Source organism: Galeopterus variegatus, unplaced genomic scaffold, assembly GCF_000696425.1.
Source record: "Galeopterus variegatus unplaced genomic scaffold, G_variegatus-3.0.2 Scaffold1027, whole genome shotgun sequence".
NCBI lineage: Eukaryota > Metazoa > Chordata > Mammalia > Dermoptera > Cynocephalidae > Galeopterus > Galeopterus variegatus.
The window spans coordinates 148856-175657 of NW_007727138.1; the positions used below are offsets into that span (position 1 = coordinate 148856).

The 26802-nt window shown below is 38.2% G+C and overlaps 1 protein-coding gene across 1 annotated transcript in view; it reads left to right on the forward strand.

Annotated features, from left to right (window-relative positions):
• FILIP1 (filamin A interacting protein 1) overlaps window positions 1-26802 on the forward strand; it is a 179316-nt gene that overhangs the window by 76428 nt on the left and 76086 nt on the right. The window contains exon 2 of the mRNA XM_008574281.1: window positions 3109-3390. Within this exon, the coding sequence (XP_008572503.1) occupies window positions 3115-3390 (276 nt within the window). The 5' untranslated portion in view covers window positions 3109-3114. The remainder of the gene's footprint in view (window positions 1-3108; window positions 3391-26802) is intronic.

Genomic DNA, 26802 nt, shown 5'->3' on the forward strand with positions numbered 1-26802 from the left:
AAGATGCTGTATGTAAAATACTTCATACACTGTGTAACACTTAAGAAATAGTTTAAGTGAGAGCTATTAAAAATAGGGAAAAGTATGAATGTCACTAAATGTGATACATGGAAGTCTGTTATTGTCTGGACATTTTCTCCCTACAAAATAGAATAAAGTGGACACTATTGATAACAGATTTGGTTATGCTATTGAAAAATTACGTTTTTCTCCCTCATAGATGCTAATTCCTTCCTAAAACATTTCTTGACTAGTTTGTTATTGCTGAGTTCTTTTGCATTCTTGAGATAGAATAGGTGCTGATTGCTGACTTTGTTGTGGAAATAAAGATGGAAGACCCTATTTGGCTTTGTTTAGTACAAGAAAGGACTAAAATCTGTGTACCCATGTCAAAGGAAAAGTAATTAATGTGAAATTTCAGTGTCACAGAGGAAAAATATTTACTAAGACAAAATTAACATCATGGGTCTACCACATGAGATTTTCCATCTGCCAAAGTGAATTAATGTGGAACGGAACAGGAAACTCAAGCTTCCAATTTGATTAGTGATAGACAATAATTAGATAATTCTAAAATGTGTGGAGCTTTTTCTGTAAGAGACATTAATATGATGCTATAATAAAATTTATTTAAAAACATTGATTATAGACACATTTTTAGAAAGAACTAAATATAAAGAGAATTGATATTAAGTAGATTGCACTTTATGTTCTCAAATACAGTTATGATTGAGTAAATACATGTAATATATACATGGTTAAGCATTTGTTTTTTCTTAGTAATATCTTAAGCTATAGATCTATAAAAGATAACAGAAGATTCAGGGATATAAGGCACAAATACATGATACAGTTAGATACAAATACTGTGTATGACTAAGTTTAAAACATCACCACCTCACTTCCTTTGCTTTGGAAAATATTGCCTGTGATTTTATTAATTCGTGCTCTAAATTGAAGTTGTCAAATTAATATTTGATGCATTGTTGGGAAAACAGAACAATTTAATCAGGCCCTCTTGCAGGGCCAGCTAGGGTTGGTGCCCCGCATTCTTTGTTAATAGGTTGTGTGTGGGTGGAGTTAGTGCGCATGCGCAGCGCTGCGATGCGATGGGGCTGGCGTCTGCCTTGGCCGACACCACCTCCTGCGGCCATGCTTTTCTAACCTATGACTTCCAAGGACCTGTTTGCCGGTTACCTAGCTCATAGACCTGCTGTGTGAGGGGTCTGGTGACCCAACCTGGCATGTGAGGGGTCTGTGACCTAGTCTGGGAAATGGGCTTGAAGGGTCTGTGAGCTCCAGACCTAGCCCTAGCTCCACAACTGGCGATGTGGGCAGGATTCCGACAGAGCCAGAGCGTTACAACCGGCGTGGTCATGCAGCTCTAGAATTGGCGCTGAGAGCAGGACAACCGGCGTGGTCATGTAGCTCTAGAATTGGCGCTGAGAGCAGGATTCCGACATTAGCCGTGGCTTGACATGTATCATCCCAAAGAGCCCTGAGATCTTAAAGAAAATTCACCACTTTTTTGGTTTCTATTGTTCAAAGTTAGGGTGCTTATCACACAAACACACGAAAGAGTCCATTCCAATAGCTCAGTTCAAAAAAGGAGCATGAATGTAGATTTCAAGATTCACTAGAAGAACTGAAAGGAAACATCACATTTTTATTTTTGTTACAAATCTAATGTTTTAAAAAGCTTTCCTTAGTTTCTTAAGTATGGCTGGGTTCATAAAGGAAATTTACTTTTCAGATAACAAAATCCCTGTATTTTATGTGGACGGAGTAATGAAAATCTTGTTGCTTAGCTGTTCAGGGAAAGGGCTGTTTATACAGTGAATTTTAAATAAGCCCACGCACCTAACTACCATATTTAAGAGTTTAGGCAAATTTTGTAGTACAGCCCTAGGATATGAGAGCTCTCTTCACAGCACTCTGAGTCCTAGTTTTTAAGTTCAGTATGTTTGTTTGTAACATACCTATTGGCCAAGTTCTTTTGCACAGAGACTGATAGAGAATCTGCAACGCATTCATCATGGAATGTGCTCCCCATGGGACAAGTTAGTATCTTAGTGCTGCTTTGTCTTTTTTCTTTCTTTGCCTCAAAATATTGTTTTAAATGTTTATTTTGAAATTGATCTGTTTTCTTAATTCTTTGTGCTCCTATTACTGTAAATAACTGACATAAAAAGGCCCAATTTTGAAAAAGAGACTATGGAAAAATAGAATTCCATATCACTAAAAACTACACACCCCCTTCCTTCTGTTTTTCCCTTTTCCTCTCTATTTCAAGCCCTTCCACCCTATGTGGATTTTTCTCTGCACGTTGTAACGTCCAATTGGTCCCTGGCAGAGTTTGAGGTTTAAATTTTCAAATAGATAAACTTTTTATTTTAGAAAAGGTTTAGGTTCACAAAATTACTGCAAAGTTAATACAGGGGGTTCTCATATATCTTCCACCTGGTTTCCTCTATAATTAACATCTTTCATTAGTATATTTGTTACAATTAATGAACCAATATTTGATAGGTTATTATTGACTAAAATCTGTACTATATTCAGATTTCCTCAGTTTTTACTTTTTTCTGTTCCAGAAGTCCATCTGCGATGCCACATTTCATTTAGTTTTCATATGTCCTTAGGCTCCTCTTGGCTATGACAGTTTTTCAGATCTTCCTTGTTTCTGATTATCTTGACAGTTTAATGGAGGGCTGGTCAGGAATTTTGTAGAATGTCTCTTAAATGGGGTTTGTCTTGTGCTTTTTCTCATTATTAGGATGGGTTAAAGCGTTTTAGGGAGGAAGACCACAAAGATAAAGTGACTTTCTCATCATGTTGTATCAAAGATACGTACAGTAGATCTTGGTCATTTGCCCCAAGGTATTTGTCAGATTAGAATCATGTGTTTACTTTTTCCTGAAGGCCTTCAAAGTATTCCTGAAGATTTTAATGACATATTCATTAAAGCTATAAGGAGGCTAACTGTGACTGCTCTTTTGTTTTTTCTTTATTGGTGGTATTGTAAAACTGCTATATGTTTCTAAATATTTAGACAAAGATAATTTTGGCAGTGATAAAGAATATTTTATCTTTTCTTCTGTGTTGTAGGTGGGAATGAGATCCCGAAACCAAGGCGGTGAAAGTTCACCTAACGGGCATATCTCCTGCCCCAAGTCCTCTATCATCAGTAATGCTGATGATAAAAGTCTCTCAGAAGATGCAAAAAAGAAAAATAAATCAAATAGAAAGGAGGATGATATCATGGCCTCAGGAACTGTCAAACGACACCTGAAACCATCTGGACAAAGTGAACGAAAGACTAAGAAATCCCTGGAGTTATCCAAAGAAGACCTCATCCAGCTACTCAGTATAATGGAGGGGGAGTTGCAGGTAGAGTCAAACTTTCTCATCATTGTGTCTCTAGTTCCTACGCTATAAAATAAGAGACTATAAATCCATCCTCTTCACTAGATTGTGAACTTCGTGGGGAAAGGAGATATGTCTTCTTGTTCATTTCTAAATCCCTAGTGCTCGGGACAAGTTTGCAGTGAATAAATTTTTGTTGAGTGAACGATAAACGAAAAGGGGCTGATTCCAACTTCAACTTTCTTTATAAGCAGAAAATTTCTTCATGACATGATTTTAGTAGTAATTTAATACAGGTCCCTGCACTTAGTAGGTGATCAATTAGATTATCTAATTTAGACATTGACTGTGGTTGAAAAACATGGAAAAGTAATGATTATTAGCATGGAGAGTTAAGGTCAATTGTTACTTTTGCTTCTTTTCTAGAAGTTAGAGTAAAAGAGAAATAGAGAGATAGAGGAAAAGAGAGAGGGAGAAAGAAAGAAGGCTTTGTTAAAACCAGTCTTACTGCCCAGTCTTTTCTCATTTTTTCAGTAACTTTTAGCCTCAATTTTCTACAACCTCATAGGGATTAAGATGTACACTAATAAGCAGAGCATTGTGTAGTGAAGAATCTAATGATTTCCTAAAGCATTTTCAAGTTTATTATCTCACTTGATCTCAGTAACAATGTGGGTACCATTATCTGTATTTTATAAATGAGGAAACTGAGGCCCAGAAGGATTAAATGGTTTGTACGGATGTATGGATCTCATCTCAGGCCTCCTCCTGATTCTTGGTCCGGTGCTCTTTCCTCTTTCCACCCCCACTGACCTTATCTACTTGCCATGAGCCAGGCCCCTCACATTAAGTCTATTTTTTAGGGATCCAGGAAGCATTTGGGATTCTTCTGAGTTCCTGAGCCCAGGACAATTGTATTTCTGGAAGTAGGGGAACAATAACTTTTTTTTTTTTAATGAGGAGAGGATGACTTAAGAGTGGAGTTACTGTTTTCCTTTTTGTTTTTATTAAGTTCTTAGCTTGCACGAGCCTCTAAGGGAATACTAACAATTGCATGAAATGAAACGTTGGTTTGCTTACTGGTGCTGTTAGCATTAGAGAGGTAATTTGCAACCTACCCTAAACTAGGGTGGGCCACTCTGTTCCTGTTTTCAACTGTGTGTGCAAACAGATAAGGAAATCCCTGGGGTGAAGAGAAATATAAAACATACAAAACTCAATTAAACAAACAAACAAACAAACGAACAAACAAACAAACATGATTGAGCTTACCATTTACAGATTGAGAAAAATCACATTTGCATTTCACAGCAAAGATGAAATTTTCCAGAGCACCGCCATTACTAAAAATAGCTTTACCAGAAATGTGGTTAGTGTTTTGTCTATTAACATTTATTGTGTAAGGAGGCAGAATTACTCCAACTGTTTTAAGCTGCCCCCAGCTGACATCTATTGACCTGAGTGAGTGAAAGGTATGATGTTGCCTTAGAAACCTTCACAAAGAAACATGATCAGCTCATTTCCCTCCAGCCATGGTAGCTCTTGCCAGGCCTGCGGCTCTTGCAGAATAGTCTTGTAGAAGACATGTTATGGTGGACTCTGCAAGGTATTTAAGATTCACGTGGCTTTTATTTTCCTAGTGGTGCTAGATATGTTTCCAGATCCTAGGTATGCAAAATATAAGCTCACACGCCCAGGACGTTAAAGAAATTAACCAGAAGGCTCCAAAGAAATGCATTTTGCTTTCCATCAATCTTTATGACCTTACATAATAGATGTATTTCTGAGCAGCTATAAATAAGTAAAAAGTGTAAGATATTTGTGGGGGAGGTGGTGAAAGGAAAGAAATGAAGGACCTGGTATTTTAAGAAATTCCATTGTTGATTTATCTGCAAAGCAAAAATTCTGTCCCATATACATATATTTATATGCACACACATATATGCAAGTACATATATGTAAGTTGTAAATTATAAAAATACTTGTAAATGAGCATTTTGCAATATTAGATTTGTTTAAAATGAGAGTGTTCCTATATTTAGAGCTGTAGATATATGCTCTTGTAGTAGACACTTGTCCTTTATCAGCATTGTCCCATGGGGGGCAGGGACTTGTAGATTAGCATGGGAAGCAGTTGGCCTAACAAATGTGAGTGGGCTGGTGAAAAATGTGGCAGCCATGTGCTAGCCGACTGACTAGAGATAAGAAAAAAAATCTGTCTGAAGGGCTGGTGCTTGGAGTAGAGGCAGAAATGTGCCTTGGGAGGTAAGTTGCCCTCAGGTCAGGCCTATATGCCATATGATCTGACGTGTGTGGAGCATTTAGTGAGTTGTCTTCAAAGGCTACCCATTGCTCTCCACTTACTGGTGGCTGTATGTGACTCAAATGCTTTTATTCTGGAGGTGATGTTAACAAAGTTCCATAAAATATTGGGACTCTTAAGCACCTTCAGGGTGTCCTATCTATCCCACCTCCTTTATATTACAAACGTGAAACTGACGTACAAGTTATGTGACTTGCTCAAGGTCACACAGAAATTTAGTTACAGTTGCTCTAGATCCAAATTTCCTGTCTCTCAGTCCAGTGTGCTTCCTATTATATCACTTAACATTCTGGAAATGTTCAAGGGTGGTTTGGGCTCCAGGACTTTAATAATTATTCTTGGCCTCCAGAATTTCTTTCAAGTAGACTCACATTGTAAACCCATGAACCAAAGCTATTTTGTGAGAAGGTGAGAATTTTTAGGTAAGAAAGATTGAAGAAGGTTTCTTTCACATCAGGGAGATAGAATGGAATCTGAGCCTTGACATTTGGTGCAACCTAGACAGTGAGAAAAATGGGGGAAGGCAGGGATGCCACGTGGCCATGCAGACTGGGCACTACACAACTCTGTGGCTTCAGATTCACTACTCCAAGGGTGATGTACCTTGAAGTTGTGCAACAGTGCAGCCTTGGGGGGTGGGGGGGTGTAGCATCTACACTCCTGCAGCATCTGCAGGTCAAAAGAAGTAGGGCAACACAGAGAAAAGGGCTTATAGCATTGGGGAGATAAGATCAAGATCAAAGCTGCCTGTAGGAGGTACACCTTGCAAGTGACTTGAAGGAAGGAGAACATGAAGGCTCCTTCAGGCTTTTCATACCTTCTCTGACTCTTTTTTGATCTTTCCCATTTTCTCTAACTCCATATCTAGCATTTTGGACACTGTAGACAATTCTGTGTGTTTTCTGGTACACCAGTGTCCTGCTACCCTTGGACTCTGTTAAGTGACCTATGGGAATTTGTTGAACCAACATTATAAACAACATGACCTTTATTACTGGCATTAGCTCTTCGCAAAATTTGCAAATGTGTTGTTTTGTTTGCCAGCCCAGGTATCCCGTGAACTCTTGAAGTGTACCTTTAATGGTTATGTATTAGAAATAGAATTGCCCATCACAGGAATTTCTGCATTTTAAGGAGTCTTGTCTAGAAGTGGTAATGTCATGAACCTTGTCTTGGAGAAGGATATCATCCAGACTTTTCAAGCCACACCTCAGCAGATGCAGGCCTGTGGTCTGAGCACAAAGACTGGTGGGCATTGCCTGCGTAGAAGTAGCTGGGATGGTTTTCATTATTACACTTCTGTCCTTGACTGCTTCCAATAACAAGTACTTTCTAATAAATTGGAACATTTTTACTCTCTGGGTGAAAAACTGGCTACATATTTCCCAGACTAAACTGAAAGTAATGAAATAGTACACCCGGACCATCACTTGGGCACCATGATTAATGTCCCCTTGTATTTGTCCAAAAATAGCACTTTAAAAAAGCCATTTAACTTGGCCGTGCTAAAAACGACAAAAGTTGAAAAGAAATGGTACTCACATCAAAAAGCCATAACACAGAAGACTTGGCAAAATGATATTCTCATCAAATCCTTTAAGAGCAAGACACAAATTAATTTTTTCTTGATGCCAAAAAAAAATTTAGCTATTTTATAGTAAATTCCCTTGATTCACCCACTTGAATACATTTTAGAAAAAAAACCCCACAAATTGGATTTCATCATTTCTCCCTTTATCATTGCAGTTAATTCTATTTTACTTGTGAATGAGGAGGCACAGAAAAAACTAGATAATTCAACTAGATGATCCACCACCATTCCATTTGGCTTTGATGTTCTCTGTCTCTGGCTAAGCCAGAGATGGAGCCATTGACACAATGAGAAATCTGTCTTCATCCTGGGTGACTGGCAGAAGAAGTTATCGTATTTCAAAGATAACTTACAAAAAGATGTATGCCTGTGGTTGTTAGAAGCTTCCTCTATTTTTGTCCTTTTGGGATTCCTAGCCATTTTTAAAAATCTTGCTCACTAGTTTCTCTTTACCTCTCCACCACCTATGAGGGTACTTTAGAAAGTTCGTAGAAAAATAGAATTAAAAGATAATACAAATCTTTCCATGAAATTTTTGAAGATCACTCATACTATGGGTAAGCCTTCTATCTGCACTTCCTTAATACCAGTGGAGTTCATTCATTTTTAAGGCTTTATTTAATTAATAATGAATTAACTCAAAATTGATTGATCTTACAATATTTAAGAAACATTGCTATGTGAGAGGTCTGAGGAATGCAAAAGTGAATAATAATAGTACTTGTAGCTAAAATTTGATGAGCTCTTACTATGTGCCAAGTGTGGTTCTAGGCACTAGGTATTAAGCAGTCATGAAGAAAGAGCTCATGACCTGGAGGATAGATGAGAATATATAGGAATGAGTATTCTATAAAGCAATTTCAGTACAAATTATGGAAATACATGGGACAGAAAGATTATGAAAATCTCAGGAGATAAGTGAATGCTTCACTAAAAAATTGGACCTTGAAGAATGGGTAGATTTGGATAGGTAGAGATGAGCGTAGGGACCAATATGAGCAGACTCGCCAGAGTGGGTGGGAAAGTAAGGGCCGTGTTCATCAGTGGATAGTTTGGTTTAAGTGAAGTATTTGGTGAAGGTCAATAGGAGACTACAAATAAGAGGTCCAAAAAAAGTCAAAAGGTGTGAGGATCCCAGTAAAGTAGAGTGATGCAGAAGTCAGGGGTCCAGAGTGTCATGAAGAAGGAAGTTCGTTCAGTCAAATTGGCAGAAAGGTCCAGTCGGATAGGACTGAAGTGTGTCTCTTTGGGTTTGTGAATCTGAAAGTGACTAAGAATGTTTGCCAGAGCAGTTTCAGTGAGTTTCAGCCCATTTTCAGTGGGTTGAGAAGTGAAGTTAAAGATATAGAGTAACATTCCAGTTGAAAATCCAGAAATTTAGAATATATTTAGAATATATTTAGAATATATATTTAGAATATATATATATATTTGTGGGAATTTTTCTTTTTTCTTTTTTTGGACACAGCCAGCTAAACCAAATTTCTCTCTTCTTTAGCTTAGCAGTAAATTATTTGTCTGGCACAGGGTAGGTCCTTAGCACACACTTGTTGACCTCTTGACTTGAAATCACCACATTGCTTTCCTCTATTTTGGGGCTTAAGTGAAACATGGGATTATTAAAAAGTAAAAGGCTGAAACAGTGTGAATTGAATGCCAAGTCCTATGGGGAAATGTGGCAGGATCCGAAATGTTTTGTAGTCGACCTTATTAGTATTGACTTTGAGTCTCAGTTTACTCCCCATCTGTACAATGGGCATATGTCTACTTTCTGGGGTTGTAATTACTGAATGTAGTCAACATTGATGTTATTTGGAGAAGTTTCTTTTTCTTTTTTTTTTTCTTGTTTTTCTTATTTGGAGAAGTTTGGATGAGAAAGACAGAGAAAGATAGGATAGTACCTAGAGGAAAACTCAGGTCAAGGTAGGATTTTTAATGATGAAAGAGACTTTAGTGTTTTTATAGGTTAAGAGATTACAGGCCAGAAAAAGCAAGGTCAAGAATGGAGGAAAGAGGAAGCATTTTTGATGACAGAGTCTTGGAGAAGATAGAATAAAGGGAATCAAAGTTATGGTTTGGGGGCTGACCTTGATTTTGACCTTGAAAAGGAGGGAGACCCTTTATCTTCTGTGACACAGGGAAGGAAGAAAGGTGGGTGAGATGGAGCTAAGATTTGCAGCTGATGGGCAGGCAGTTGAGGGGGATCTCCCTATAGTCTTAGCTTTCTCATTGAGGAAAAGACAAAGTTAGGTTCTGCTGAAATGAGGAGATCAGGGCTGAGCAGTGGTCATGAGGATGATTATGTACGTGCTGAATTGTGGCTGAGAGGAATGTTAGAGGAAGGTGCTTATGGAGGAATATGAGCAATGATTAGTGGAGTTTAAGATTCAGCAGGGAGAGAGACTGTGTGTTGGCAGTGGCACCAGTCAGTTTAGAAGCCTGGGTGTAAAAGGGGAGACATTTTATTGGATCTGGGGGTTGCAGTTGTTCAGTGGGGGCAGAGAAAAGATGGAGGTACAAGAAAGTAGAGTGTGCTGGTGAGACAATGCCCAACAAGGAAGAGATAGTGGGAGGAGTGAGCAGGTCAATGGGAGAATGGGCAAAAGAAGGCTGGAAAGACTGGGCTACTTGCACGTAAGATTTCTGTGGACACAGTTTTAACTAAGGCAAGGTCTTGGGTGTGATCCTGGGAGTGGAAGTGAAGGCAGAGCAAGTCTGTACCATTTAACAATTATGAGAACTGGGGACCAAAAGGTCAGTAGGTAACAGCTGCCAGAGTACTTTTTCTAAAGTGTTTCTCTAATCATGTCATTCTGCTACTTAGGAATTTACAGCAGGTCCCTAGACTTTATCACATTGAAATCAAATTGCCCCAACTGGTCTGCAAAAGCTATTTATTAACTGGCTCCCCCTTAACTTTAAAAGCTTATCTTTGGTGTTCCTTGACATGATCATTCCTGTCCAATCAGGCAGTCTGTACGTTTTTCCCCAACCCTGACACACACGCGCGTGCACGGGCAAACTCAAATAATATCACCATCCTAAGTGGGTTTTTCTTCTCCTTAACGGTTCCTTATATTTCTTCCACCTTGAGAATACATACAAGACAGAAATTGGGGCTCTCCGGTACAAAGTTACAAAGTTACAAGTAGACAGGAAGAATAAGTTCTGGTGCCCTAGGGTGACAATAGCCAATAATTGTATTGTATATTTCAAGATAGCCAGAAAAGAGGATCTTGAATGTTATAACCACAAAGAAATGATAAATGTTTAGGTGACAGATATGCTGACTATTCTGATTGGATCATTATTCAATATATGCATGTACTGAAACAACAAACTGTACCCCACAAACATGTACAATGAAAAAAAGTAAATTAAAATAAAATTAAAAAAAGAAATTGGGGCTCACTAGGAAATTCAGGATGTGTGTTTGTTCTTGTCCTATCCCATTCTTCCCTCCTATACCAGGTAACATTTCTTTAGAGACCATTGAAGGCTTATCTCCTCTGTGAAGTCTTTTCTAATTACTGGCTCTCTGACACTTTTCTTTCTCCTGTCCTAAAATTATGGACATAATAATGTCCTACATTATTTTGCTGTAAGTGTGGACCATAGTACCCCACACATACACATTCCCTAAGTGTTTTATGTATTTATATCTTTTTGCCCCAAGCAACTTCCTGAGAGAAGGTGCTATGTTTTCTTCTTTCGTATGCCTTGTTGTGATGTTGGTGAAGAGGGTCTATGATGGCCAGGTAGCTGGCCTTGTCACCCCGTCCTCTTGCTAGAGACTTTGCCACAGGAAAGAATTCAAGAACAGAGTCACAGTACAAAGTGAAAACGCATGGTCTTCACAGAGAAAGTACAGCCTAGCTCCAGGGACTGAGCAGGGTCTGCACCAAGTTTAATATGAAAGTAAGAAATGCATACGTAACATTAGTACAAAGTGTAGGCTGGCTCAAGGGAGTGACAAACAACCCATTAGCAAGAGGCTTAACACAGAAGTATACACATAGCTCCTGGTGAGGTGCGGGGGGAGGGGGGGGGCTCCAGGAAAGCAAGCAACAACTAAGCAAGTTTAGACAAAAGGAAGAAATAAACATTTATTGACAAGGAGTGGGCTGGCCACAGAGTGAACAGCAGCCTGGTAAAGGCAAGATTGTTACAAAAAGAAAGAAATATATGCCTCAAGCAAAGTTGGGGGCGGGGGGAGGCAGGGAAAGAGAGATAGAGAGAGCAGCAATAGCCCTGCCTTCTACCTAGATTCAACGTTTATAGTTTTGCTATCTAATACATATTCATACCTTTGAATGAATATTTAACTAAGGGGGTGGTTCCTAGTTATGTATCATAGTCTTGCACATGCTCAGTTGGTCTCTTTTTAGAGCTAGTTCATTGGTCAAATTCCAGCATACCCACTGGAAAACACCTAGAATATTCAGTGCTCTCCAGTGCCTCTAGTGGAAGGTCATCAAAGGCTAAACTCCCCTCTACCGAGCATACTTGGCATACTTGAGAATACTCTAGTTATATAACCCCTCTCTACTGAGTACACCCAGCCACTGGATTTGCATAAGTCAGTCCCCTGAGGTCTCAATTTTCCTGCACTGGTGCCAAAAATAGGTCCAACTTACAATGGTAATTCTCTAGGGGAGGGCCTAGAGGAGGGACCTGAGACCTTGAGGAGTGGCCTGAAATCCAGAGATGTGTCCCAAAACCCAAACCCATGGAAACTGAGCACCTTCTATCTCAGTTGTACCTAAAAAAGAGCTAGGCATATCATTATTAGTCTATTGGAAACTCATGATTAATCTTGGAATGTCCTAATATTTATACACCCTATGAAGCACTCACAAGATTAATTTTTTAATGTCTTCAAAACACTTTGAACTGTATAGAGAAAACATAAATATCATAGTATATATAAAGTCATTGTTGAATTAACAGTGATGGTCCCAAATATTTACAATGATATTCCTATTACAGTCCTATGATTATACTTTTCTGTCATCTTTAACAAGAGACAACATAACTCCACTGGGCATGGTGATAATCAGTTCAGATGGAATTAACTACTGCAACCAAGCACAAGAGCCTTACTCTACAGGGGTACTGTTTGTCACTTTTTTCTGTAGAGATGGTTATCTTCTCCTAAATGAGTTCCATTTGTCACATGGTAAGGCCTTCCGTAGAATCCCTGTGCTTCTGAAGAATGAGGCTTTTAGTCATCCTCTATGGCTTTTTAAATTGATGACTCACCTGCACTTAATCTACTCCGTCTTTAGACTCTCAGGCTGAGGTCACCCTGAGCGAGGCTGCCCAGTGAAACCTCACACCACCAAAATGCTCAGCGTGCTGAGAATGGTATGTCTTTGCTAAGATTAGGAGGCGGCGGAGAGACAGGTTGCTTTCTGATTAAAATCAGGACCAGATCTGATTCTTTGTTGAATACTCATCTTCAGAATGTCATGTGTCCGGTAGCATTGTTAGTCTGTTGGCAAAGAGCTTTGGTGTCTGATTTTCATTGTTTCAGGCAGAATACTTATAGTACTCCTAATAGAACCAGAAAGTTTTCATCTTTGCAGTGAGAATGATGTATTTATGGGCACTCTAGGGGAGAACCTTGGTTTTATTGAGAAACGTTAAAAAAAAAAACAATATATATATATATATAAAGAAAGAAAATGTCGCATAAAATAAATCTTTTTCTTATTTTATTGGACTCTGGACATGGGAAAATACTAGATAGGGGTATTATGTGAAAGATGGAGAGTCCCCCCTAAATGGCTGTAGCCTGCATTTTTCTCAGTGAAAATTGTCTCTTACTTCAGTAAATAAAACTATGTCTAAATATTCCAACTTACCTGTGTAAATATTTCCCAATTACTTGTGCACATGCTGTTGTTACATGGAGCCATTTTCAATTAAAATTAGAGTTTGTACAGATAAGTGTTATGAGAAAAGTATGTTAAATGGAGTAGGATTTGAGGCATGGTAAATTTGTGATTCCAGAAGGACTTGCAGGAGAGATGTCAGGTAGGACAGATCAGGGGAGATGTAAGATCTAGACTAGTACTGTCCAACAGAACTTTTTTTGAAGAAGGAAAAGTTCTATATCTACCCTGTCCTGCACGGTAGCCACTGGCAATATGTGACTTGTGAACATTTCAAATATGGCTAATAAGGGTAAGGAAATGAATTTTAAATTTTATTTAACACCAATTAATTTAAAGTTAAACAGCCACATGTTGGCTAGTGGCTACTGTATTGCACAGCAAGGATATAGAGAAACAAACACAGCACTCATCTGAAGAGACCATGGTTAAAACGAAGGGTTAGAGAATAACAGAAAAAATTAAGACCAAGGACAAACCCACAGAGGACACCTGTGGTTAAGGGTGGGGCGAAAGAAAAGAACTGGCCAAAGAGGGAAAAAAGACATTAAGAGAAAGGAAGGAGATCAGAACCATGATGTGTCACGGATGCTAGGGAGGGGAGAATTCAGGGAAAAGACATAGTTCTCAAAGCTGCTGCAAAGCTGGAGGATGAAAACTAAGAACAGGCCATTTATTGAACAGGCATTTGGAAGGTGTACTTTGAAAAAAATGGTGAGGGTTGATACCAGACGGCTGGTGTCCTGAAGTGCTTGGGCAGACTTCACTTTTGAGAAGTTTACAGGCAGAGAAAAATGGCAGGGCTGTATCTGAGAGAATAATAGGAGCAGGGGAAGGCTTTTTGTTTTTTTTAAAGGAGACACTTAAAAGGTTTATAAGTAGGTGTTAGATGCAGACTCCTCTTGTAGTCCCCAGACCTACCCTTGCTCTCTTTGTCCCCCACGGATGCTTTAATCTTCTATTTTACTTAGGAGATGGAGGTCTTCTCAACTTCTTTTGATCCCCCAAATCTCTGTTCATTGCTTTCTCTTTTTCCCCCTCACCCTTCACTAAGAGTGAAATGTCCCTTTTGTCAAGGTTGGTTGACTTAATCCCACTGCCTTCCCAGACTAATTTGTGTCTCTTTACCCTCCCCTCCCCTTCCTGAATCTCCCTGTCTCCTGTGCCTTCTAGTTCTAGCTCTCCCATGGATGATTAGCTTGTTGTGGGCGGCAAAGGTGCTGGAAACTTTCCAAATAAAGGGAGATTTCCATATAAATGGAGCTAGATTGATCGAAGCTCCTACAGTTCTTTAGATGTGGAGTTATTTTCAGCAAGGTCTCTGTCTCCCAGGGAATCTGGACATGGAATATTTAAGCCCCTTTTTCCTAATCTTCTTCTGACTACCTGCTTACTCCTCTTCTCTCCCTCTACCCTGTTCAGATCCCTATATCCTCACATAGGTATAGTAGAAACAAGATTTCTACTTGTCCAGGTCTTTCTAAGAACTCTTTAAAATTACAAACTCCTTGAGGATAGACACTGTCTATAAAGCAGTTGATAGATGTTTTCTCAAAATTACTTTGTAGTTCCAATTGGTTAATATAAAGGCTGTTTTAGAAAAAAAAAAGTGGATTACTATTTTAATTTTTTCTAAAAGCATTGCATGTTAAACCCAGAGGTTTGGCTTTGGTAGACCCTTCAGCATAGTGACCTAGAGCGAGGGTATTCCAAGGAAACAACAGGCCGTGGTGAACATGCTGACTTTGTTTTCTATCTGTCACAGTACCTAACCCCTGCATCACTTTATGTATTTTCTCCTTGCACGTATTAGGCCAATATTAGTGCAAAGTTTTCTCTTAACCAGGGACCAGATGGGAGCCTGCCTTGAGAACATTGTCACTGTAATCTCTTGATTGCTGAGTGAAATGATAGGATGTCTGTAATTTCATTTAGAATGCTCCAGCCCCTCCTCCCAAAAAGAGTATATGAGGGGGTATATAGGCTGTTCATGATACTATTTTTCGTACATACATATATACTTTGGTGTATGTTTAAAACTTTTCCATAATACAAAGTTAAAACACAAATAAATGACATATGAAATGGCAAAAGAAAAATAATAATGTCTATATGCCCATCTGTCCTTCCTTGCTGCCTAGTATATGCAAGAATCTTTATTATTTTATTTAATAATCGCAATAACCCTAAATGGTTAGATGAGGAGAAAAGAGAGGCTCAGAGGGTTTAAGTGAACTCCCCCAAGAAAATTTCCTTGTAAAGCGTACTGTGCCCTTCTGACCCCAAAGTCAGTGCTCTTTCCTTTCAGCACACTTCCCCAAAGACTGTGGTGTTCCACTGTTTTAGCATTTTGCTTTTTAATAATTCTACTTTGTGTTAAAAACTGAAAACTAATGATTTTTAAATCACATTAAACCAACAAATCTATATTAAGGGCCTACAGTATACCAGAAAAATAATGTATTGCTATTGTTTCAGCAATCCAAGCTGAAGAGCCACCTCACTGGAAAAGAGAATCCCATTCCAGATAAGGAGGAAAAACATCAATTATTTTCCAACAGCATTTTTTTTCTATATAAAATAACAAATTTTGAAATTTACAAAACTTGGGATAACGTTTTTGGTTTCTAAAACACAGCCTGAATTGTTATTTAGTTTCCCTTCAAAGTTCTGCATCATCTCTTCAGCTGCATCTTGCTCTTTTTTTATGCTTTTTAGTAGGATTTTAACATCCTGAACAATAAAATCACTTGTGATGAACCCAATATTGGCTTACACCACTGATGCCATTGTCAAATTGGTGATTGAAAACATTGAAAAATAATATCTTCACTTTAAATTAGGTGCATTTTTCTGGTTTACACTATTACTTCACGTAAATCATGTTTTACAGTTATAAAATGTTTTTAGGAATAAAATGCAGGCCAGTATGTCTAGATCATGGTGAATTTAAATTGATGGTGCCCAAGTTAGTGAGACGTCACCGTACGTGGCACTGCTTACAAATTTCAGTACCTTGATATTTACAGATGCCCAGGCCAGGCTTTAAACCCTTCTCTCTTTTGATCAGTTCTAGTGACACTCTTGAAAGTCACTGGACAAAGACTTAGTAGATAAAGAACGGCCCTTTCTTAGGTACTTTCTTCCTCATAATCTTCCCTCTTTTCGGCCCCAGTGATCCTAAGGAGCCCTCTCCTGGTACAGTGATGATGAAGGGTTTGTTCTGAACCTCGTGACCTGTGGCATCTCCGGGTTTGTCAGGTGGAGTTACAAGTGCAGACAAGGTGGTTGAATTTTTTTTTCGCAAAGCTAACTGGCCCAACTGGGATTTTAAATTTGACTTCATAAGGACCACATCAACCAAAGACCAGCCTCAAAACCATGAAGGACTCAAAGAACCTCATGTCATATGGCTGTCAACAGAGAAATATTTTTATTCAAACTGTGTATTTAAAAGAGAAAGCAGGGTACTTATGAAAATTGTTGAAATCATTTCACTGTGATATTAAAGCATAATCAAAAGAAAGGACGTGAACTCTGATTAAAAGAGAGTATTGTTCCTTGGATCTTTTCAGCTAACATGTAATTCTATCTGTGGACACAGTCTTGTGCTTCAGCAAAGTATATGTTTATATTGGCAGGAAAGGACTTCTATCAACCTTTCCAAACAGCAGTCATCAATCTCTAGGAATACTTACTCCGATGTTGAACATTTCCTGATCAAGGGCCTGAAAGGAAACACTAAACAGTGTGCACAAATTTTAGCAGACTCTCTGCTCTCCCTCTGCCTTTTAAAAATAGTAATGATGAAAGCACATTTGCAAGTTCATGGTTCTATGAGGGTTAGCTAATTTAGGAGGAAAATCATTGATAAACCAAGAGTTTATATGTTCCTAAGCCAATGTAGGAAATAGTCTCACAGGCTTAACACCCATACTTACACCACTGAAAGTAAGTGATACTTGAACAGTGTTGTTAACTGCTTTTGAACCTTAAATGGGTCTAGTCTGCGATGGCAAGTTATAGCCTCTGCCATCGTGGTATAATGAAAACAACTTTATATGTATTTTATGTGTGTGTATGTTATATAATATATATATATATACACACATACATATATTCAATTAACGAACTTTTTAAACTTGAAAACAAGTGTAAGATGAATTATATTCTGAAATAATCAAAATGTGCATGCCTCTTTTTTTCTTTAATGGAATGTAAATTCCTAGCTTTGAGTTTACAAAGGACAAGCATTTGAGTGCAGATAAGAACAATGTTGCATACAGAGTGTGAGTATTTGTTATGTTTGCAAAATGTGACATGACTTGTTTATAGATGACTCGTTATAGGTTGTGGCAACTTGTCAGTCCAATGTGCCAGATATGCTGATTGCAAAATATCTGAGCAAAGACTTCTCTTGAAAAGAAACTTACACATCCTGACCGAGAGACACTTCCGGGTCTGCGAGCGTTGAGCTGGGAACATTGCACTGCCTTTCTTTCTCTCCAGAGCTGTAATTGCTTAAGTGGGGAGGGATATAGGCTTCCCCCTTGTCACCTGTGAGGCAAGATATAGGTGCGTGTAAAACTGTAGAACCCCATCCCCTCCTGAGTGTCACCATCATTGCAGTGATCTTCACAGATATCACACTGTTGTCTACCTACAGCAGAGAGGAAATCGATGACCTGGTCATTCTCATTGATTATCTACCACTGTATGACAGTTGATTCAACTGACAAGGGAAGAATTGACAGGCGATTATGGAATGGCTAAGCAGTGGAGGGAACATGGGGGAAGAATAAGCCACAGTGTCCCTGACCTCAAATAGCTGGAGAGACACGACCTCCACTGCTTCCCTTTCACTTCAGCCATCCTCTCCACCTCTCACGTGGTTGATTGCAACAGCCCTGACTGGTGTGCTCTTCCTGTGGTGTCACTCTTCAGTGAATTCTCCATCTCACAGCAAGAGTCAGCCTTTTAAAATACAAAGTTGATCAAGTCTTTCTTCTGCTTAAAACATGCTTCCCATTTCCCCAAGAGGTTTTCATGGATGGGCCTGGCTCACCACTCCAACATCATCTTTCGCTGCATCCCTCCCACCTGTGGTCCTGTCAGCAATCCCCTGAATATTTCCTGTCTTGGACAATGTTGAGACCCTCTTCCTTTTGGGGGTTATTCTCTTTCACATTCTTCTTATTGGAGATTATTCTCTTTCATTAATTCATGCAAGTTATCTGAAAGAAAAGGTACTAACATTCTACATGTTCAAGGTTGGCTGATGAGTGCAGTGCATTGATTCTCTTCATTGGTTTTTGTCCTACTTTATTTTTAATGTTGTTTTCACATCAAGTGGAGGTCATTAGGCAGGAAAAGCAAGTTTCCGTATAGACACCTGCTGTTAGGCTAGTGCTTAAAAGCTTATTCCATCATTTGTTGTAACTTGCTTGCATGTTTCTTCAAAGACTCATGGAAGAGGACAACGGTGATGTCCAGGTGTTCAGAGATTTTGGCTTTTGATAAAGTGTCATTCCTGTATCTCTTCCAAGATGAAGCCATATTGTACTCACATGTGTAGGAATCATGTTGTAATTATAAAACAATGGGTTGTAATTATAAACAAATGGATGGATGGCATAATGCTCTGACTCAGTAGTAAACCTGAGTCCAAAAATCAGGAAAAACATGAAAATATACTTATAAGGATAAAGTTTGTATATTTTAAAAATTTTATGTTAAAAAATGTTTTATTTAAAATCTTAAATGGTTAATTCACACATATGGTTGAAAACCTAGAAAAAGGTATAATGTATGCAAGCATGTATATATTCTTTTAGTCTTTTTACCCAGTTGGGAGCATATTATATACAGTGTTCTGCAACTGGCCTTTTTCAAAGACCAAATATGCCTTGGAAGTCTTTCCCTATTAGTACATATGGAGATTTTTCATTTTTAGTGGCTGCAGAGTATATGATAGTTGGTGTACAGTGTAGTCTCCTGCTGATGGACATTTAAGCTCTATCCAGTTTTTTGCTATTATAGTCAATGCTGCATGAATCCATTACGCATATATCTTATCACACATGTAAGAGAATTTCTCTTGGTTCAATTCCCAGAATTGGAATCACCAAGTCAAAGGGTATATAAATTTGTGATAGATTATGTTAAGTTGCCCTTTATAGGTCTGTTTTCTCACACTCTTGCTGGCATGGTACATTATGAATTGTTTTACCAATTCAATGTTATAATTCTAGGTGAAATGGTAAATTAAAACTACTAATTCCTAGTAGTTTTACATTTGTCTTATGAGTGAGGTTGAGCATCTTTTCAAATGTTTTTAGAGATATTTACATTTTGTTTTCTGTGACTAGTCTGTTCTTACCCTGTGCTCTTTTTCTGTTGGGTCATTGGTCTTTTATGGATTAGTAAGAGCTCTTTATGTAGTAAAGAAATTAGTTCTTTGTCTGTGATATGAACTGTAAGTCAAATCTTTTTTCCTATCTCATTTTTATTTTGACTTTGTTTTTGGTACTTTTTGCTATGCAGAATTGATTATTACTATTATTAGTCAGACGTCAATCATTTATGGCTTCTGATGTGGGTCAAAATTAGAAAGGCCTTCCCACTCTTAGATTATGAAAAATTTCTTTCTTATTTTCTTTTAGTACTCCCCACCCTCCCCCGTTTTCCCTTTGAAATATTTGATCTGTTTGGAATTTATCTGAGTTCAAAGTGAGCCACTTTACTTCTTTGTAGATGGCTGTTGTAGCAATCCAGGTCTTGTTAGGAAGACAGAAAGTACACTAGATATTTCAAACAGAAAAAGGTTAATAAATGGATTAGGTTACACAGATGTTAGGAGGCTGAAAGAGAAAAAGAGAATGCTGAGGTAACCAGAGATGACAACTGCAAAAAGCAACTATCACCTCCCAGGCTGGGGAAATGAAGGGAAGACATTAGATTACTAGAATGTAGGACTTCAGAAAAAGCTCCCTGAAGGGAGTGTACTGCCCAGCCTCTGCTAGTGCCTTCAGGAAGCTGGATGAGCAGGAGTTCTGAAGAACCAGGAGCTGCAGCTAACTGCTACTGCTGGAGTGACACTGGCAGAAACAGGCCTTTTCCCATCTTCTAATATTCCTTAATGACTCTTGTTAGCAGAATCCAATAGGAAGCAGCTAGTACAGGAGTCTAAGAATTGTAATTTGCAGAATCCCAGACTCAGTGTCACACAGTAGAATAGACATAAATGGTTTTATAACTGAGAGTTAATAAGTAAATAACTATTAATTGAGCAGCCTATTTTTTCCTATGATTTGAAATGTCACTTTTCTCCTACAATATAATATTTAAATCTATTTCTGGGGTTTCTAGTTTATGCCATAGATTTCTCAGCCTATTCCATGCTCCAGTACCATGCTGTTTTAATTATTGCAGTACTATAATATGTTTTTAAATGTGAAAAAGCCAAATGTTCTCACATTATATTTTTTCTGAATTTTCTGAGCTTTTCTTATTTACTTTTTTAAAAGGTGACTTAATACTCATCAATCTTTAAAGGAATTAAGAAATTAGAGCCCATTTATAAAATACTTGTTTTCTTTTGGATATTTTTTATTGTTTATGGTAATTAGAACCTCCATAGATTAGGTACTTAATAAATATTTGTGGAATAACTTTATTAACATTTTCTTTTTTTTCCATTATTTTAATAGCAGTTTTAGTTTTACAGAGAAATTAAGCAGAAGGTACAGATAGTTTCTGTATCCTCCCCCAACACACATATACAGGTTCTCCTAGCATTGACATGTTACATTAGTGTGGTACATTTGTTACAATTATGAATTAATATTGATATATTGTTATTGACTTCATTTCACATTAGGGTTTCCTCTTTGTGTTGTACAGTTCTATGGGTTTTGCCAAATGCATAATGTAATGTATTCACCATTAAAGTATCATACAGAATAGTTTTGCTGCCCTAAAAATCCTCTGTGCTTCACTTATTCATCCCTCTCTCCCTCATCCCCTGAAACCATGGCAAGCACAGAGTTTTTTTTTCCATGATCTCAAACATTTATCATTTCTTTGTGTTGGAAACATTGAAAATCCTCTCTTCTAGCTAATTGAAACTATACAATAAATTGTTGTTAATTATAGTTACCCTACAATGCTATAGAACACTAGATGTTATTCCTCCTATTTAGCTGTACTTTTGCATCTGTTAACCAATCTCTCAGTATCCCCCTCCCACCACCCTTTAAAAATGTCCTTATGTTTTTTATTCCATCCATATAAACTCCAAACTAGTTTTAGTTTTATTGTGTTGACAATGACTGGGTATATAGAAAAAGTACAGGATTCTTTCCTTTGTTAGCAGTTCTTTATTTACTTCCCTGCTTCTGAGCCAATGTGAACCACTAGAAGGAAAGGGGGACCAAACTAGGTGGCTTTATGTAATCCCAACAATAGATACTGGTGGCTTGGACTCAGGTAGTAACAGTGGTGGTGGTGGTGAACAATACTCAGCTTCTGAATAAATTTTTCAGGAGAGCTGATTTGATGGCAGGTGGAATGTGAAATATATGAGAAAGGGATTAGCTAAGACTGACTCCAAGGTTGTTTGCTGAGCAAATGGAAAACAGGGGTTGCCATTGACTGAGATGGGGAAGACTACAGGTGGAGCACAGCAGATAAGTGGAGAGCAGAAATGTAGTTTTGCACATGAAATTTGAGATGTCTATTAGACATTCAAGTCAGAGAGATGTCTAATAGGCCTTTGGATAGAGTGGAGTTCAGCGGAGAGGTCTGGGCTGAAGTTATTAATTTGGGTGTCACCAGTATATAGATGGTACTGAAAGCCACAAAACTGGGTGAAATAATGAAGAAAGTGAATTCAGATAGAAAAGATAAAAGGTCTGAGGACTGAGCCCTGGGGAATTCAGCACTGAGAGATTGGGAAGATGAGGAGGAATCAGCAAAGGAGGATGAGAATGAGCAATTTGAGAGGTAAGAGGGATATCAGCAAAGTAAGGTGTCCTGGAGTCAAAGTGGAGAATTTTTAAGGTGGAGAGAAAGATCAAAGCATCAGCTGTTGTTGATGGATCAAAGTGAGGGATCAAATGGCTATTGGATTTAGCAACAGGAAGATCATGGTTTGCCTTCATAAGAGGGTTTCGCAGGAGTGATAATAACAGAAGCCTGATAGGAGTGGACTCAAATGAATCCCACTCATTTGGAAGGAGAGAATATTGGAGTCAATAAGTACAGGCAACTCTTTCAGTGAGTTTTGTTGGAGATGGAAGGAGAGAAATGAAGTGGGATATGTAGGGGAAGTGGAGTCAAGAGAGGGTCTTGTTCTGATGGAAGATATGATATGTTTGCATGCTGATTAGAATGAGCTAGTAGGGGGGAAACACTGGTGATGGGCAAAGGATTGGAACAATGTCCTAAGCAGCTAAGAGAGGATGGGATCTAGTGTAGAAGGTAAGAAGTTTGCAGTAACTGGAAACACAAACAGTTCACTTCTAGTAACAGGAGAGCAGATTACATATATGGACAAAGATGCATGGATATGTGGAGATGGTGGGAGATTGTGGAAGTTCCTTCCTAATTGTGTCAGTTTTCTTGGTGAGCTATGAAGCAAAGAGGAAGATGTGTGAAAGATTTGATAAGGAAGGAGAAGTTATGAAATAGTAGTACATGTATATGAGAATGGACTAGAAGAATATAGTATGAATTTTTTTGGTAGTATTAACAGCCCAGTTAAGGTTAGTGACCATACATTTTTTTTTTTTGGCAGCTGACCAGTATGGTGATCCAGTCCCTTGACCTTGGTGTTAAAATGCTGTGCTCTAACTGAGCTAACCAGCCAGCCCAGTAACCATGAATATAAAATGAGATCAGTTGGCATGATGTGTTTTTCTCTAGCTATAGGTATAACCGTTAGAGGTGACAAGTTAGATTTAACCAAGGTCATAGTTTGACCAAGAGAGTACAATCAAGTGAGGAAAGGGGTATGACACTGAGGGTAGTGAAGCAGGATGAGAAGGAAAATGAGCACAAGGGGGTGGGGGAGTGAAGGCCAGCGAAAAGACGGTAAAGTCATTGGATTGTAGATTCTGCTGCCATCAAAGTGTTGTTGGATCTGGGGTTCCAGAGGGACTGATCTGGAAATATAAAAGTTGGTGGTGGAGAGTTGAAATTATAGATGATTGCAATTTTTGATAATAACAAGGACCAGGTATGATCATAGAAGTGAGGGCTGAGATAGTGTGAAGGACAGAATCGTTAGAATAGAGAAGTTCAGAGAACTGGGAGGTCAGGTTAGCACAATAATCATCTAAGAGAATATTGAAATCATCAAGAAATTTTAACAGAAGTAGTGTTAGAGAGAATAGCAGCAACCCAGAAGCTAAAATCATCAAGAAAGGAAGGGGAGTGAATGACCCAGGGGGTATGAATGCTACATGACTACAAACAGAAAGGATACTAATTGATATTATCTGATGACATGAGATTCAAAGCTAGGACATTTTAGGGAGGAGAGAGAAAGAAAGATCTGGAAGCAGTGATGAGAAGCAAGAAGGAAATCTACCCTACCTCCAGACTCACTGGTACAAGGAGAGTGGGAGAGAAATTACCTACTTCTGTGCTGTTGGGCAAGCAGTGTCCTCAGCAGAGAGTCAGGGTTTCTCTTGGGCAGTGGTTCTCAAACTTGGCTGCAGATGCCTCAGCCATCCCAAACCAACTAAATAACAACCTCTGGAGGTAGGAGCCAGGCATTGGTATTTTTTTTTTTTAAAGCTTCGGGTGATTCCAAAGTGCAGCCAAATTTGAGCATCACTGCCTTAGAACAAGGAGGTAAAGGGAACATTCTCAGAAGGGTTTGTGAACTTAGGGGAGTTTGCTTGTGGTTGATTGTGTTTCAGAGAGCACAGTGCAAGAGTTTTGGGAGATAGGGATAGATGAGATAAAGGACTGGAAGAGATGATAGCAGAGCCAAACACATATTTGAATTTAGAAAGTGATGGGGATGGGTTTTCTCTGGGTTTTACTGATGGTGCCAAAAGTACATGTGCCTGCACTTTAGCAACTGCAATATCAAAAGTATGTGATTATTTCCTTCATTTGTGGCTTTGGTGAATCCTTTGGAGGTGTGACTAGAAAAAGCAATGCCAGATACCTCAGAGGAAATGCTTCAAGTGTTTTTACTGTGGTTAAGTCCTTTTGACGTAAGCCTTCAGAATTGATCCATGACACCATCCATGAAATAGCTGCTAGGACTTCAGCTGGAACAAATGTGTCCATATTACTGCAGCTCCATAGTTTCTTGCTAAAGTAGCTCTTGGGATTAGCCACTCATGTGAAGAGTGGCTGCAGAAAGAGGGCATTCAGACTATGTGCTTGTTGACCTTGAAGGTCATGGGGGAGAAATTTGAAAGAAATGTATGGATATTCCCATGATATTATTTAACAAGACTGGCCACTGTTGAACATGAAATGATGAGTTCAGCACTGAGAAATCTGGCAACACTCGTTGACTGATCTCATCCACCTGTCTCTTCTATTTAGTCATTTTCACCATGCTTTCATCTGACCATTCACTTGTCAGTGACCAAGCTTGTTGAGGACAGCTCAGATAAGGTTCCTGACCACAAAAACTTGGTAGAGGTCAATGCATGTCAATTGTCTGAAACAGTAATGCTCGGAAGCTTGGGAACTACAAATAACCAGCAGGAGTTTGAAATAAACTAGGGGCACCTTGAGCCATTTTATTAGCTGTATTGTAATGAAGGAAATTCTTTTCCTGAAAGTTTCCAGCTATTAATATTAATCTTGGCCAGCAGCTCTTGGTCATTTATTCCAAAAAAGCAGATGCGTTGGAAACATACAAGCTATTAAGGCAGAGATTTTTCAACACCAAAATCAATGTCATGCTGCCAGATAAAAGTCTTAGTCTGTCATGAAAAAAAAATCTTATGGGGCTATAAGTGATGGGACCACGATATATAATATGCTTAACCAGGGTGCGTCCCATTTTGAACGATGATTGTTGGAAGTAGTTGTTGATAAGATTTTAACAAAATGAAGTTTTCCCAACATCTTCCCTCAAGAAGACTATCAAACCTGTCAACCAGTTCCTGGTTGACCACAGAAACTGCATATGGGGAGAAAACATTATGTAAATAACATTTAATATATGCATTTATCTAAAAATTAAGGTAAAAATATTGAATCAAATATTTTGAGCTCAGTAGTCACATTCCTATTGTTAATGAAAAAATAATGTGTTTGAATACAAAGTCAAATTTCAGTGAAATGCCAGTTACTTCTCTTTAGAGCATTGATTTTACAGTCATAAACTGCTGCTTGCCCAATAGCATTCAAATGGTTATTGATTTCACACAAAAAGTGCTCATTTCATGTTTTAAAAATTAATTAATAAGCATGTGAATTCATTCCTACTCAAGATTGTCACAATGTATTTACTAGTGGTTTAGCATAATGGAGAGATCTCTGGTCTGAGAATCAGGAGACCTGGGTTCTAATATACAATCAACAACCAATTAGTTATATTCCTTGCAAATCACCGACTTCTCTAAACCTCTGTTTCTTTACCTGTAAATTAAGAGATTAACATTCTCTCCTACTGTCAACCCCTATAATTCTACAAATCAAATAACCTGCTAAGGCTTGGAGCCCTTTAGTTTGGTCAAAAAACTGGGACTGAGGTTAATCATTCCTAATGACTTCCCAATGCTATCTTATACTCTAGAACTTTCTTCCCACCCTTCCTTCCAAAAGGTAGCTTGAAGAACAACTAGTTGTAGGAGTTACCTTTCCAAATCTCACTTTCACTAGATTATAAAGTCATGTAACCATAGGATTATATCCTACTACTGTGGGATCCACCACACCAACTAACAGAATACCTTGCACATAGCTGCTAAATGAATTAATTAGTAATGCAATGAAGGAAAGAAAGAGGGATGGAGGGAAGGAAGACTGGAGGGAGGGAGAGAGAGAGGGAGGAAAGAGATAACTAACTGCTCCATCTGTGAATGCAAAAGGAAGGAGAAGGGGTAGCCAGGTCCTTCAACTTTCATCTAAAGAAGGGAGCAGTAAAAATAAAAGAGATATTTGGTAAAGGTTTGGTTTAATTACTAAAGGAATAAATCACAATAAAAATCATGAATCTTTATTTCAAACAAATTTAACACAGTGGATTTCCAGTCCAACACAATTATTTGGTTTTTCCCTTTGAATTTTTTATATTTTGTACTAGAGCTTGATCTAAACTTTGGGTTATAGATTCAGATAAGAAAATAAATTGAGAAAACTGAAAAAGATACCATTGAAAGATGTACATGTAAAAACAGAGGAGACTCAATTAATGTACTGAAAAAGAAATAAGGCATACTTGTTAGTTATGATAAAATAAGTATTAGCATCAATTAAATTTAATTCTCCTCTACCTTTCCATTCTACCATTGAATAAAATAAAGTAATACATATTTGAGAGGTTCTATATGGATATATGTATATGGAGAATCATAAGGTATATTAAAATTGCCAGCTCTGGAGTCAGATGGCCTGGATTTGCATCTCGATACAACTGTTTATTAGTT